The sequence below is a fragment of the Lacerta agilis genome, chromosome 14, assembly GCF_009819535.1.
Source record: "Lacerta agilis isolate rLacAgi1 chromosome 14, rLacAgi1.pri, whole genome shotgun sequence".
NCBI lineage: Eukaryota > Metazoa > Chordata > Lepidosauria > Squamata > Lacertidae > Lacerta > Lacerta agilis.
The window spans coordinates 17,091,080-17,105,988 of record NC_046325.1 but is presented as its reverse complement, the minus strand read 5'-3'; the positions used below and the strand labels follow the sequence as shown (position 1 = coordinate 17,105,988).

At 44.5% G+C, this 14,909-nt stretch overlaps 1 protein-coding gene and 1 pseudogene across 1 annotated transcript; one reads left to right on the top strand and one right to left on the bottom strand.

The window, feature by feature from the left end:
• Positions 1–5,475: 5,475 nt before the first annotated feature.
• LOC117057538 (galactoside 2-alpha-L-fucosyltransferase 2-like) lies at positions 5,476–6,516 on the bottom strand. Its single transcript, XM_033168387.1, has one exon. The coding sequence runs from the start codon at positions 6,514–6,516 to the stop codon at positions 5,476–5,478; it is 1,041 nt and encodes a 346-aa protein (XP_033024278.1).
• Positions 6,517–10,053: 3,537 nt separating this feature from the next.
• Positions 10,054–11,273, top strand: LOC117057536 (annotated as a pseudogene).
• Positions 11,274–14,909: the final 3,636 nt, after the last annotated feature.

Genomic DNA, 14,909 nt, shown 5'->3' with positions numbered 1-14,909 from the left:
TTCCTGTTTACTTAAATCCCACGGTGTCCTTGAAACTTAAAGAATGGAAGACACAACATCACTCCAGCAAAGACTATTGTTAGAGCTTCAACTACTTCAGCAGAGAGTTATAGACAAGTTTTCCCAGATTGGAACTGTTTTAGCTGTTTTTTGAACCCATTGGATGGTAAAGATGGAAAAATGAAGATTCAGAGGAAACCCTTGAAGAAGAGGACTTGCAAGCTGAAAAACAAGGAAAGCTCCCTAGGCGTGAGAGGCTGGGAGCCTACAGACTGGACAGAATAGAGAGTGCTCCCTAGGGGTGGGAGCCCTAGTGCTCAAGATCAACAACTAAGGAAAATGCAATATGTTGCCGAGAACGAAGAGGATGTTGCTAGTGTAGCTATTTACCAAGAAGAAAGTTACAATCTGGAAAAGAAGAAGTTACAATGAAGAATATTAAGTTCAAAGCTCGACATGATGGAAATAACAGAATTACAAGAAGAAGCTGGGAAGGATTGATTTTGGGGGGGGAACTTGTGGGGGAGGGGAAGGGAAAAGGCAAGGGTTGAGATGGACAGGAGGGGTGTGGGATAAAGGATGAACTTTTTAAAGGGGATATGGAAAAAAGGCTGACCACGGAACTCCGAAACCAGAGGGGAAACGGTGTATGAGAACTGGAAGAAATACTTAGGTTTTGTTAAAGATGTGATTTATTAATCGGTGAAATTGGAATAAGTTGATATATAGGCTACAGTATTAGAAGTTAAGTTAAGAGAGGATATAAGAGGTTGAGTTATGTAATGTAATGTTTAGTTTGATAAGAATAAGATTTGAGATATGAGGTTTATGGCTGTAAGATTAAGATTAGGTTTGAGAAATAAGATTTTATAATGTTACAAAGTTACTAAAGAAGATTAGAAATGAACGCAGAAGAGAGGACGTGAGGAAGTCCCAAACTAAGGATTATAAAGAGGATAAGGATGGATAAATACGTGTTTTTGTTTGTGTGTATTTTGTTTTGTAGTTTTTGTAGTGTTTGCATTTTGTGTATGTTTATTATTAAAATCCAATAAATTCTTAAAAAAAATAAACTAAAGAGTTTCTATTTGATTGTGAGTAAATATTTTTCAAAACAAAATTTACTCACAATCAAATGGAAACTCTTTAGTTTAATTAATTCAATAAAACTGGTGGATTTCATTAACTGAAACCAGATATTGCATGAAAAGTACTTTTATGCATTCATATTAATGAAACAATAAGGGTGAAGGAAATTCATATACATTTCTATATATCTACTTATGAAACATGCGCACAGAGCTGAACCACCCATGAGGCAAGGAGAGGTGGCCACCTTGTGTGGCAGGATACACAGGGGGCAGCAGATCCAGCCTACAAGAAATGCATCACCTCCTGCTGCTGCCATCACAGAGACAGGAACGGCTTTGGCACCCTCCTTGGAGGCCGGATTTGTAGCCTCTTCAGCAGCTGCCCCCCATGGTGACTGTACTGCGGCCTCCCATTTGTGCTGGTCGATGATCTTTGGTGGGCTAGGGACAGAGGTGAGAGCTGTTTCCTAGTTCTGCTGGATCTCTCAGCGGCCTTTGACACCATTGACTATAACATCCTTCTAGAGCCTAGATCCTTAAGCTTAAAATACTGACCTAGCTCCTTGGCAAACTTTTGCACCTGTTCACCTGTCTTAGCTGCCATAATGATGTCATTGATGAAAATCAGGGCCAATTCCTGATGCACACCTGACCCCTTCATGTACAGGCAGCTATCAGCATAATTTCTCTTGAACCCTAGCTTCCCGAAAGCTGCATCAAGACACGAATTCCAGTTTTTGGCTGACTGTTTCAAGCCATAAATGGATCTATGCAACCTCCATACCAGACCTGGCCAATTGCCCTCAAATCCTGGAGAAGGGGCCATGTAAATCTCTTCCTGCAACAACGCGTTCAAATAAGCAACATCGATATCAAAATGGTTCACCTCAAGACCTCTCTGTGCAGTAATAGCTAACAACATGTGCAGAGTTCCACACCTGGCAGTAGGTGAATACACCTGTGAGTAATGCACCCCTGGCCTCTGTGCGAAACCTCTAGCTACTAACCTAGCCTTGTACTGCGGCTCTCCGCTAGCAGTGGGCTTCAGCCTGTAAACCCAGTGACAACTCACTGCCTGCTGGTCAGCTGGCAGAGTTGTGGGTGTGAAGACTCCTAGAGACTTCATAGCATCTAACTCCTTCTTCATAGCATGCTTCCATTTGTTAGCCTCTGCCTCAGGTAACTGCTGAACCTCAGCAAAACTCTCTGGTTTGCACTGAGCAAAACCAGCCCACACGTTTGAGTCTGTGAACCTGTTAGGAGGTTTGCCTTTCGTGGTGCGCTTGGAACGTCGTGGCACCATGCCAGACTCTGCCTCTGACCCAGACGTGCTGGACTCTGCCTGTGAGTCCCTGGCACCTGGAGAACCACCAAGCAACTTACTGCGCTTGTGCTGCCAACTAGGCCTGGCCTTTGGTGGTGTGATGTATGTGTCTTTAAGTGTGGAATCTCATTGTGTACACCTGAATCCTATTAGCTCGGATACAGGTATTTTAGTTGTAATCTGTTCCCCTCCCATTCATTCATTCAGTTGTTTTCCTCCCTCCTTGCGGGGGGGGGGGGGCAGTTATCGTCGCTGTGTATGATTCTTTAATCAACTATGGCTGCAGCTTAGTAAGGACTGCTTTGGCAGCGTTGTTTCCTCATTGCCAAGGTCCAGGGTTTTCCCAGAGACATTATAGATGGTGAGGGTGTACTCCTGGTCTCTAGCTTCACCGCTCTCCTTGGAGTTGCCCCCTCTGAAGCTGCATCCTGGTCGTGGTCGGGAGCTTGGCCCTGACCACCAGCAGGTGCACCACCAACAGCATCTCCTGGTGCAACTGGCTGTTCATCTGCATCCAGTTCACTAAAACCTCTCTGTAAGCACTTCAGTGTTTCCAAGGATCCTTTTCCATCCCTCCTGCTCACAAAACTCAGCACTTCTTACCACTACACGTGACCTGTTGCCTTGTGGGTAAGCAAACCTCCACGCCTTGGATCCTGGCTCATACCCACAGAAAATCATCTTCTGGGATCTGGGACCACCTTTCCTGCATTTCTGCTTTGGGATCGAGACCCAAGTCTGCGATCCAAAAGTGAAAATAATGCACTTTGGGCTTTTTGCCATACAGCAGGAAATAGGGTGTATTCCCTACTACAGAACTGAACATCCTGTTCTGGGTGAAGTTACAACAACGCCATGCTTCAGCCCAATAGTACCGGGGCAAGCCTGAGTCAAAAAGAAGAGCCTCCACTGCCTCTTGCAGGGTGCCATTCCTGCGCTCTGCGACCCCATTACATTATGGAGAATAAGGAGCGCTGCATCTGTGCTTTATACCTTTTGCATGAAAGAAGCTCTGCAAACTAAAAACTCAGCCCCTCTGTCAGTCTGAAAGGCTTTTACCCTGGTGGCAAATTCAAGCTCAACTGCCACCACCCATTCTTTAATCACATCAGCTGTCTGCCCCTTATCTTTGAGCATGAAACACCACCCCATTCTCATGAAATCATCAATGAGACAAAGAGCCCAACGCGAGCCACCCATGCTTGTGATCGGCATCGGACCACAGAGATCCACATGAATCAGCTCAAAGGCTTGTTTGGTCACTCTCTTGGACCGTGGGTAACTGCATGTGTGTACCTTGGCCTTCTTACAAGCATTGCAGTCTAGGAACTTAGAACATTCTTTCATTTTGCACCCTTCAGCACACTCAACCTGTTTGCGAATGTATCTCCAGTAGGCATGTGACAACCTTCTGTGCCATAAGTGTAGGCACTGCTCATGAGTGGGAACATTAGCACACTGTGCCCGTGCTTCTTCAGAAGCAACATTACCTGTTTCAGGAACCTGTGCCTCCTCAGAGGTGTCATTACCTGTTTCCAGCATGTACAGCTCATCCTGGCCCGGTACCTGGACCAACTGCTTCCCACCTTTAGAAATGGTGCAAACCTGGTTTTCAAAACCGACCTTAAAACCTGCTTTGTCAAGGGCAGAAACAGAAAGTAAACCACTTTTCATGCCAGACAACAAATACACATCAATCTCAGCATTTAAACAGGGCATAAAAGCAACACCAGCTGTTGTTATTGTCCTCTTGCTTGAATCAGCCATTGTCACAGTCTTTCCATCTTGAATCTCCCAGCAGTTCCACAACTAGACACCAGATGGAGCTGTAAGATGGTGGCTGGCTCCACTGTCCATGACCCAGCGCTGTTTACCTTTGGCTGTTGTCTTTCCCACCAGAGCAAATGCAGCTGCCAAGTGGTGAGTTCTCGCCTCGCCTCCTCTGCCCCCCTGAGGAGGGCCTCTTCCTCCACACTGTCCTCTGGCCCTTATCTGCTGGGTGCCATGGGAGATGACCTTGGAAGCTTCCTGTGGACACTCTCTGTGTAGATGCTGCTCAGACCCACAGTGAAAACAGCACCTGGCTGCAAAGGCATTCATGATGCTCTCAATGCCTGCAACCCCACTCCTGGGCATAGGACAGTCCCCCTTCGCAACATGTCCTTTCTCTCTGAGCTTGCGATTCTGTTCATCAATCAAGTGTTTAAGGGGCTCCAAAATGTTGTGGGTGTTCTGGGTGATGTCTACATGCGCCATATGTGCTTCATCAACTGCCCTCTGGTCTCTCCTCAGCTCTGCTGCAGCAGCTGCAATAGCCGCATCAGCTGCTCTGGCAGCAGCTGGTACCAGGGGATTATGTATGCAAGTCCAAAGGCCTTTTGCAGCAAGCCAAACTTGCACCCGCTTCGCCCAATCAGCCCAATTTCGCCCATTGAGCCTTGGGAAAGGCACTTGGAAGCTTTCCTGTGCCTGTGCCTCCGCCATTTTTTCCTGTCCCCCCTGGGGCTGTTATGTTTACTTACATGGCTGTTGCTTCCAGCTCCCAACTCTCAGCCCTCAGCTCCAGAAAAATGGCTTTCACCGGCGAGTTTCGCTGCTCTGTGCACAATGCAGGGCTCCAGCTGGACTTGTTGCTGCTGGCTGCAGCAAACACTGACCTTCCATCCTGCCCATTAATCACTTCAGAACATCAAAGCGGGGGTCGCCATAGTCTGAGAAAGTTTTAAAGGCTCAGAGGGTCGTAACGTCTTCTCCCCTGCCAAGACTGCAGACAAAAGTCATAAATTTTCCAGCATGGCATGCTTCCCAGTCTTTGCTCCAATCGGCTAATTAACAGAGAAAATGCGCAGTGTGATTTATGTCTGAAGTGAGTAGATACAGTCTCAATTAATCTGCTGGACACAGCTGCTTCTAACAACTAGCAGTTTATTTCAGAAGCAAGGCAAGCCCTTCCATGGCTGCTTTCTCTCCGGCCAGCAAAAAATACAGAAACTATACAGACAAAGTAACACCCAAAGGTGGGTGGAGCACCCAGTGTCAGAACGCATATCCGGTGGACTGTTAACCCTGTGTAAACCAGAAGCGCCACCCTTGGGAAGGTTTCTTGGACGGCAGAGGGGAAAGGTCCGCTGCAATCCCAATCCATTCAGGCAAAAATGCTGCCGAGGGCTTGAAGACCTTAAGGAAGGGAGAGTCTGGGAGGGTGTAGTTGGCCAAGTAGACGGTCTCCCCACCAGCCAGGTAGCCGGCCCAGAAGCCAAAAGTGCCAATTGTCATTATTGTGTGGTTGCAATGAGCAAGGAGAGCAAAATCCCTCCCTGGAGAGGACTCCTGCCCATCCCCAGAAAAATAAACATCCCCGCTGGAGGCATTGATGTTTTTCTTGCACCACTCCATCCCATTGCTGGTCACCACAAAGATGGGGTTGCGGTACTTCTCTCTGAAATAGTTCATGGCTTTCTCCAAATAGCCTCTGTCAGCCACCACACCTTTCAATTCCTCAGGCATGAAATGGACATAATCCCCTCTGCGGACATGCACGCCAACATATGTCACCTCCTGGCGCTGCCCTCTTAGCTCCTGAAGATATTGATTGGCTTCTTCCTTGATGTGGTCATGGAAGGAGAACTGCTGAAGTATCTCTTGACGGATATGGTGATAAAAAGTGTAAGAACATGGGAAGCCCGTCAGCCGGACGTACTTGCCTTTGATGTGTTTATAATCCTCTGACATCCAATCGTGCAGACCAAAGTTCTTCCAGCGGATTTCTTCGTCCAAATCAGCATTGATCACAGGCAAGGTGATCTGGAATATTGGTGAGAGGTACTGGTGCATGTCGGGATAGATGTAGGCTTGATGTCCATTCATCTTGGCTAAGGCATAGAGGGTGGCATATTCCCCCATCTGGTTTCCCAAACGGCCAGCAGAGTTCACCGTCCATATACCACTATCCTTGGATTCATTCTTGAAGCTGATCCTCCACTGCTGATATGGCATTTTTTCACACAAGTACAAGAATGTAGAGAGGGACAGGAGGCCAAAGAAGTAGAGGTAGAATAAGAGGGCAGGTTGGCTGAAGGAACATCTTTGTGGGAGATCCATAGCTGCACAATAGAAACACCTAAAGGAAGAGCAAAGTGGGGTGAAAAGACAGGTAAGATCAACATGCAGAACACAACCACTGTTGTACGTCAGTCGTGACTTAGATGGCACTGTGACCCTTTATGCTATACATGTCCATAACTTCAGTGGAACTTACTCCCAGGTAAGTGTGTATCAAGTTCCAGATTAAATTAACAAGCCTGAAAGGCACTACGCAAATGCCTAGAACAGGCTTTCTCAACCTCGGCCCTCCAGATGTTTTTGGCCTACAACTCCCATGATCCCTAGCTAGCAGGACCAGTGGTCAGGGATGATGGGAACTGTAGTCTCAAAACACCTGGAGGGCCACGTTTGAGGAAGCCTCGCCTAGAAGAATACCTAAAGTAAACCTACCTTTTGCACTATGCAAATCCTTCTCCCATTTCCTTACATATGTAATCTAACCTTGTTTTTGGAATTGTGTGCATTTTTATATCAACTCAATCTCTAAATTAATTACTTGAAATTAGCATTTCAATTAGCATTGAAATTAAATTTCTGCCTAAGATTTCTAATGTATTTGCATAACGAAATACATAATTAACTGAAATGCCAAGATGGGAGGCCTCCTGTCTTCTCACTTCTTTCTTCTTAAGGTAGTATTCTGCCACTTTTGAACACATTCAGGCATATGGCAACACAGTTCAATCCCCAGGAGTCACAATTTCCTAGTTGTCCATATAAGTTACAGTCCTCTTCTTTGGTCACTGAATCAATGTGAGATTTATAAGGAGCCAGATACCCTTTATGATTATCCCAGGATGTAACACTGCCATTGTTCTGTGAGCAATCATTTCCCCTGTTTCTTTCTCCATAATGGTCATTTCAACTTTTGTGATGTTGGCAGTTCCTAGAAATAAATGAAGAGATCCTCTCTGTTTCTGTAGGAACTGCTGACTAATCCGCAAAAGTTTATATGTTTCATAGCACCTTGATATCAGGTTCTATTCTATCTGTCCATCCAGTTCCCAGCAAAGAATCCACCTTTCCCATCTTCTGTTGCCCATGGTGGGGAGAGGTGAGTGACCTTTGCTTCTCCATTCCCTCCACTGTTCCATCTCTCCACCACCTAGTCTTCCTTCTTGCATGTGTTTTGCCCCCTTCCTCTCATGCACACACACACAGAGTCAGCAAAGAGTTCCCCCGGCATTGTTTCTCACCTGGTCATAGGAAAAAATTAACTTGGTGCTTGAAGTTTCAGTCAGTCTCCAGAGGTTTTATGAGAAATGTAGGCAGGACTCCAGAAAAAGTACACCTCGTTTTATCTGCCTCCCTGTAGCATTGCACCCCTCCTGCTGGACGTCTCTATTTTCACTGGAGAAATGTTGGAGCGTATGGAGTTATCTGACCACTCAGCTGTCTGAAGGTAATCCTGGTTTCAGGGAAGAATTAAGCTGGAGCTCTATGTTGCAGCCAGTCTCCAGGGGTGGTCTGAGAAATGTGGGCAGGACTCCAGAAAAAGTACACCTCGTTTTATCTGCCTCCCAGTAGCATTGCATCCCTCCTGTGGGACTTGCCCTGCCTGAGTAAGAATAAGGAACAGCCTTTATCCATCTATTAAATATCTATAGTTACCGTACTTAATTGCACATTAAAAGTGTCATTACATTCCTGCCAATGATTTTTACTGTTTACAATGATCTTCTAAATAAATTAAGAATTTTCTCCAGTCTTTCAAGAAATGGTCAAAGTTAAAATGTATAAAATCTTGTAAAAGCAATAAAATGTTTATTAATAATAATAATAATAATAATAATAATAATAATAATAATAATAGAATAAAGAAGAGCCATAGATACCAAAAGGCTGACATGCTAACCATATTTTTTACAAGGAAGTTACTGCTTTTCTGCAGACCGGTCATAAAACCCATGCAGAATCATTTTCAGATAATAACACGGCAATCATAAATGGCTAATTTCCACACCAGATACATGCATCAGATGTCAGAACTGCCCGAGGCTTTCTGGCCGTTTGTTTCCTGCCTGCACTTGAAGCAACACTAACAATAATGGTCCATCTGCTAAAGCAGTGTGTCTTACTAACTGAATGCAGGATTTCTGTAATTGCTTAGAATTGTCCCTTAAGGTGTCCATGCCTTAATACAGCGCTTTGAGTCTTCTCTGTGCGGCTCACAACAGAATATTAAAAATACGATAAAACATCAAACATTTAAAACTCCCCTAAGTAGTCAAAACAAAATAAAAAATAAAAAATTCCTTCCAGTAGCACCTTGGAGACCAACTGAGTTTGTTCTCTAAGGTGCTACTGGAAGGAATTTATTTTATTTTTTATTTTGTTTTGACTATGGCAGACCAACACGGCTACCCACCTGTAACTTCCCGAAACAGGGCTGCCTTCAGATGTCTTCTATAAGTCAGACAGGTGTTTATTTCGTTGACATCTGATGGGAGGGCGTTCCCATCACATCAGGGTGCCTTTGAATATTTAATAGTATAAAACACTCTGACAAATCTGAAAAGTTATTACACAAAGTAGGATGGTTTAACGGATAGTTCTGATAGAAGTCAGTGTGTAGAGACTATATGTCATAAAGGAGCATAGATCGCCCTCTGCCTGCAAACTCTGTTCCAGCAAGCTTGTCCCAGGAGACAGCCACACATGGGATTTGATGAATAAATTTTATTCGTTTCTTTTTCTTGTCCAAGGCAACTTGGAGCAACTTTCAGCGAAACAAACATGTATGCGTTTTGCTCTGGTCCACAGTCAAGGTGTGTACAAAACAAAGGATGGGAAGGTGAGTCTGGCATATGTTTGGTTCATGATTTGCTCTAGCTGCAAGAACAAATTGGGTAGAAATGTTCTAATGTGTGTAACCACAAGCTGCCAGTAAGCAAAAGAAGTGCTAGACAAGTTGATTTTAAAAGGGCAAACTGATTTTAGAAAGCTGCAGAACTCTCCTTGAAACTTTTGTAATTTCCCACTATATTTGAGGAAGTGATCTGTGTGCTTATTGTGCTTCAACTAATGTATAAATGTCCTTACTAGTTGTACCATGTTTCACACACCCTACGGGTGAGCAGGATGACTCTCCTGATATGCATATCACATAAAATGAAGTGATGCCGATGACCTGTGTTTCAGAAGATAATGTTGTTGTCTGGTTACACAGCAATTCTTTGTTTACTTCAACAAGACTAGGCAGAAATGTAATCAAGTCATTTAAATTTATTTTAATTATGGACATGTATAGCATAAAGGGTCACAGTGCCATCTAAGTCACGACTTATGTACGACAGTGGTTGTGTTCTGCATGTTGATCTTACCTGTCTTTTCACCCCACTTTGCTCTTCCTTTAGGTGTTTCTATTGTGCAGCTTTGGATCTCCCACAAAGATGTTTCTTCAGCCAACCTGCCCTCTTATTTTTCCTGTACTTCTTTGGCCTCCTGTCCCTCTCTACATTCTTGTACTTGTGTGACAAGATGCCATACCAGTGGTGGGGGGTCAACTTCAATAATGTATCTAGTTTCCCAGGGATGGGGCATCCTGATTCCCTCACCGCCAGCGCTACTTCTTCTCGGTCATCCTCTAAGATAAAGGATAGTGGTATATGGACGGTGAACTTAGCTGGCCGTTTGGGAAACCAGATCTGTCTTCTCACTTCTTTGTTCTTAAGGTAGTATTCTGCCACTTTTGAACACATTCAGGCATATGGCAACACAGTTCAATTCCCAGGAGTCAAAATTTCCTAGGTGACCATCTAAGTTAAAGTCCTCTTCTTTGGTCACTGAATCAATGTGAGATTTGTAAGGAGCCAGATACCCTTTTTGTTGGTATAATATATCTTCATAATTCATATTTCAGAGTCGTTCACGGTTTTGTGTATTTTATATTGGGGTATTACTACCGTGATTGTCTGTTGTTTTTTGCGCACTCTATATGCCTTAGCCAAGATGAATGGACATCAAGCCTACATCTATCCCGCCATGCACTGTGATCAATGCTGATTTGGCCGAAGAAATCCGCTGGAAGAACTTTGGTCTGCACGACTGGATGTCAGAGAACTATAAACATATCAAAGGCAAGTACGTCCGGCTACCGATGTTCTTACACTTTTTATCACCATATCCGTCAAGAGATACTCCAGCAGTTCTCCTTCCTTGACCACATCAAGGAAGAAGCCAATCAATATCTTCAGGAGCTAAGGGGGCAGCGCCAGGAGGTGACATATGTTGGAGTGCATGTCCGCAGAGGGGATTATGTCCATGTGATGCCCAAGATCTGGAAAGGTGTGGTGGCTGACAGAGGCTATTTGGAGAAAGCCATGAACTATTTCAGAGAGAAGTACCGCAACCCCATCTTTGTGGTGACCAGCAATGGGATGGAGTGGTGCAAGAAAAACATCAATTCCTCCAGCGGGGATGTTTATTTTTCTGGGGATGGGCGGGAGTCCTCTCCAGGGAGGGATTTTGCTCTCCTTGCTCATTGCAACCACACAATAATGACAATTGGCACTTTTGGCTTCTGGGCCGGCTACCTGGCTGGTGGGGAGACCGTCTACTTGGCCAACTACACCCTCCCAGACTCTCCCTTCCTTGAGGTCTTCAAGCCCTCGGCAGCGTTTTTGCCCGAATGGATTGGAATCCCAGCGGACCTTACCAATCTGCTGTCCAAGAAACCAGCCAAGTCCAGAAGCCAGAAAATTGAGCAGACATTTGTTGAATCATGTCCAAGGTTACTGTTGCAAGGGCACTGATTCCACAAAGCATGTATGTGGGAGTGGTTACCAGAAACAAGCCAAGTCCAGGAGCCAGAAACGTGAGCAGACACTTGTTGAATCATGTCTAATGTTACTGTTGCAAGGACTTGTCTGGGCACTGATTCCACAAAGCATGTATGTGAGAGTGGTCACCAGTACTCCTGACAGAGGCTCAAAGACCTAGCTGGCCAAACTCATTCATTCCTTTTTTAGACCTCACTTTGCAGTAAGGTGAAGAGGTTGGGACATAACCATTTCTAAGCCCTTCAACCACCAAGCATTTGCAGCAATATGTACACAGGCATTATTTCCCCCCTCCCTGGTTCCATTGCAGAACTTTTTCTTGCCCCCCTATTCCAGATGTAGATCTGCACTCAGCCTTTCTTACCAGGCACCATTTTGTGGTTCATCTCAGGTGCCAAAATGTCTTGGGCCAGCTGCCCTGCTTGCCCAAACCTTTACCTACCACAGGTGTATGGCCACTAAGTCAGGGGTAGGCAACCTAAGGCCCATGGGCCGGATGCAGCCTAATCGCCTTCTCAATCCAGCCCACGGACGGTCTGGGAATCAGCGTGTTTTTACATGAGTAGAATGTGTGCTTTTATTTAAAATGCATCTCTGGGTTATTTGTGGGGCATAGGAATTCGTTCACCCCCCCCCCAAAAAAATATAGTCTGGCCCACCACATGGTCTGAGGGACGGTGGACCGGCCCACAGCTGAAAAAGGTTGCTGACCCCTGCACTAAGTTATAAGAAAACCAATATCTATTACTAATAATTTGCTCTCTAATAATAGGCTTTGGAAGAAATAAGAGCAGCAAAACTTTCAATACAAAGCAAGGATGGTGTTTTGCTTTGGTCTCTAGGCTGGTCAATCATAAATAATGCTCTTGGAGAGGCCTACCTCCAGCACCCCCGACTGCTGCCTTGCTTCTTAGTGCCCCCTATGTAAACCCATTGCTTCCCCACTTTGGGAAATACAGAGTAGTATAAGGTACTACCTCCTGTCAAATTCTTAACCCCCACCTCCGAGTTTGATTGAAGACATCACATAATATCATGCCTTGGGAGTCTCAATCTGGTGGATTGCCATGACACTGGGGATCATGTGACCCTCCTATGATGATTGTAGGCCACCATGGACCAATAGGCAGAGGTATTTAACTACCTAGCACATCAGCGAAAGAGGAAACTACATGAGTCAAAATGGGATATCCGATGCAACCGCTCTATGATGACAGAAGCAGTAGCAGAGCTTCATGCTCTGGCACTGGGGGGTGGAGAGTAGTCAGGGCTGGGGCTGGTGTGCGTCCCGGTGGTGTGGTGCATGTCCTGGGTGCGTGGCGCCCAGTGCGGGCATGGTGGCTGCCATGATGGCACCCCACCAGGATTGTGCTGCCGGGGGCGGTGTGTTCCTCCCGTACTCCTCTTCCTCTGCCAATAGACAGAAGGTCATCATGGATCAAGAGCATGAGGTTTAGAAAGCCCTAGCCAGTCAGTGGAGGGGAAATTTGGACATGCTGCAGACTGGCATTTATTTTATTTTATTTTTTGGCACATAACCACAAGCTGCCAGTAAGCAAAACAAGTGCTAGACAAATTGATTATAAAAGGGCAAACTGAATTTTAGAAACCTGCAGAACTCTTCTTGGAATTTTTCAGTATATTTGAGGAAGTAATCTGTGTGCTTGTTGAGCTTCAACTAATGCAAACATGTCCTTACAAGTTGTACTATGTTTTGCACACCATGTTTCACAATCAGCAGATGACCCTCCTGATATGCACATCACATAAAATGAAGTGATGCCACTGACCCGTGTTTCAGAAGATAATCTTGTTGTCTTGGTTACACAGTAATTCTTTGTTTATTTCAACAAGTCTAGCCAGAAATGCAATCGAGTCATTTGAATTTAGTTAATTAGTTAAAAGCAAAAGAGGAAGTGAACTGGTGCAGTGGTGCAGTCGTTGTTCTTTCTGAGTAACGCCATGCATTTCCTCCTATATCGCATTGCCGCTGCTTAGCAGCCTTATCAGGGCCCTCACTTACATCTTGCCAAACAGGTGGGTCATGATCTACCCTCTGCAGAGGAGATGGATGCTCCCTTTCGTCAGGTCCCTGTCTCTGGCTTCTGGAGATGTCACTAGATATATTCCATGCATTGTAAATTTTCATTCTCCCAAACCACGAGCTTAAGACTTGAGCTATTTTTCAAAACAAAATGGGAGTTTCCCAGAATTCTTCAGCCGTTACCACATTCTAAGCTTGCATGGAATTGCAGAAGACTCAAAGCGCTGTATTAAGGCCATGGACACCTTAAGGGACGATTCTAAGCAATTACAGAAATCCTGCATTCAGTTAGTAAGATACACTGCTTTAGCAGGTGGGCTTTTATTGTTAGTGTTGCTTCAAGTGCAGCTGGAAAACAAGTGGACAGAAAGCCTAGGGCAGTTCTGACATCTGATGCATGTATCTGGTGTGGAAAATGGCCAAGAAACCTGTCCAAGTCCAGAAGCCAGAAGCTTGAGCAGATAGTTGCTGATTCAGGTCAAATTAGATACTGCTGGAAGGACTTGTCTGGGCACTGATTCCACATCAGCATACAATTGGAGCCCACAAAGGAGCATATTTTTAATGATGTGACTATTTAGCCTGGACTATGTTGGCATACATTTTGTGAATGGAAGTTGGATCCTTAGGAGCACTGTTTGGGTGAATGAGATTGAGTCTCATTATAAATATTAGATGCATAGAGCCAGGGAGTGTCTGGTTCTTGCCTCACCTTAAACCTCCAAGGTCAACTTCTCCAGAAAAAACTGTTTTCTCCAAGAGCACCTTGATCTAAATATTATGTGATTACTGAATATTATGAAACTTGTGCAGACAAGCTGGGTGAACCACTAACAAAGCACCTAAATGAATGGGCAGTTGGGAAAGAAATTTTAATGCTCAAAAAAGCAAAGGAAAAATACAGAAGTAAGCTCATTATTGACTGTATATTATAAAATATTAACATCTATTCTTACCAAATAAAGTCATTTTAACCATATAGAATAATACCAAGCAGCTTTCATAAATGGTAGAGTACTAAATATGAACACGAGACAATCAGTGTTATCAAGAATATTAAGAACAGAGGACTCAGGTGACGTGACTTCCAGAAATCAAAGGGACAATCAGGAGAGAAGTCTCTGGTGTGTAAACAGCAGGCAAAAGAAAAGGCATTTAATACACATGAATAAAATGTTTCACCACGCCACGTGGCTAGACAGGATGAAGGCCAGGATGACATGATGGAAAAACATAGAAACCAGCAGGAGCAGGGCCGGATTTAGGTTTGATGAGGCCTTAAGCTACTGAAGGTAATGGGGCCCTTTATATGTCCAGCTGTCGTTTGTCAACAACAAATTGTCACTGTTTTTTTGAGTTGAATATATGCTATATGCAAAGCAAAATAAAAAATAAAAAAAATCCTTCCAGTAGCACCTTAGAGACCAACTAAGTTTGTTCTTGGTATGAGCTTTCGTGTGCATGCACACTTCTTCAGGTTTATACGTAAATCCGGCACTGAGCAGGTGTCAAATGAGACAATTAGGAGAACCTACAACCAGGATGTCTTTGACTATTTGCATTTT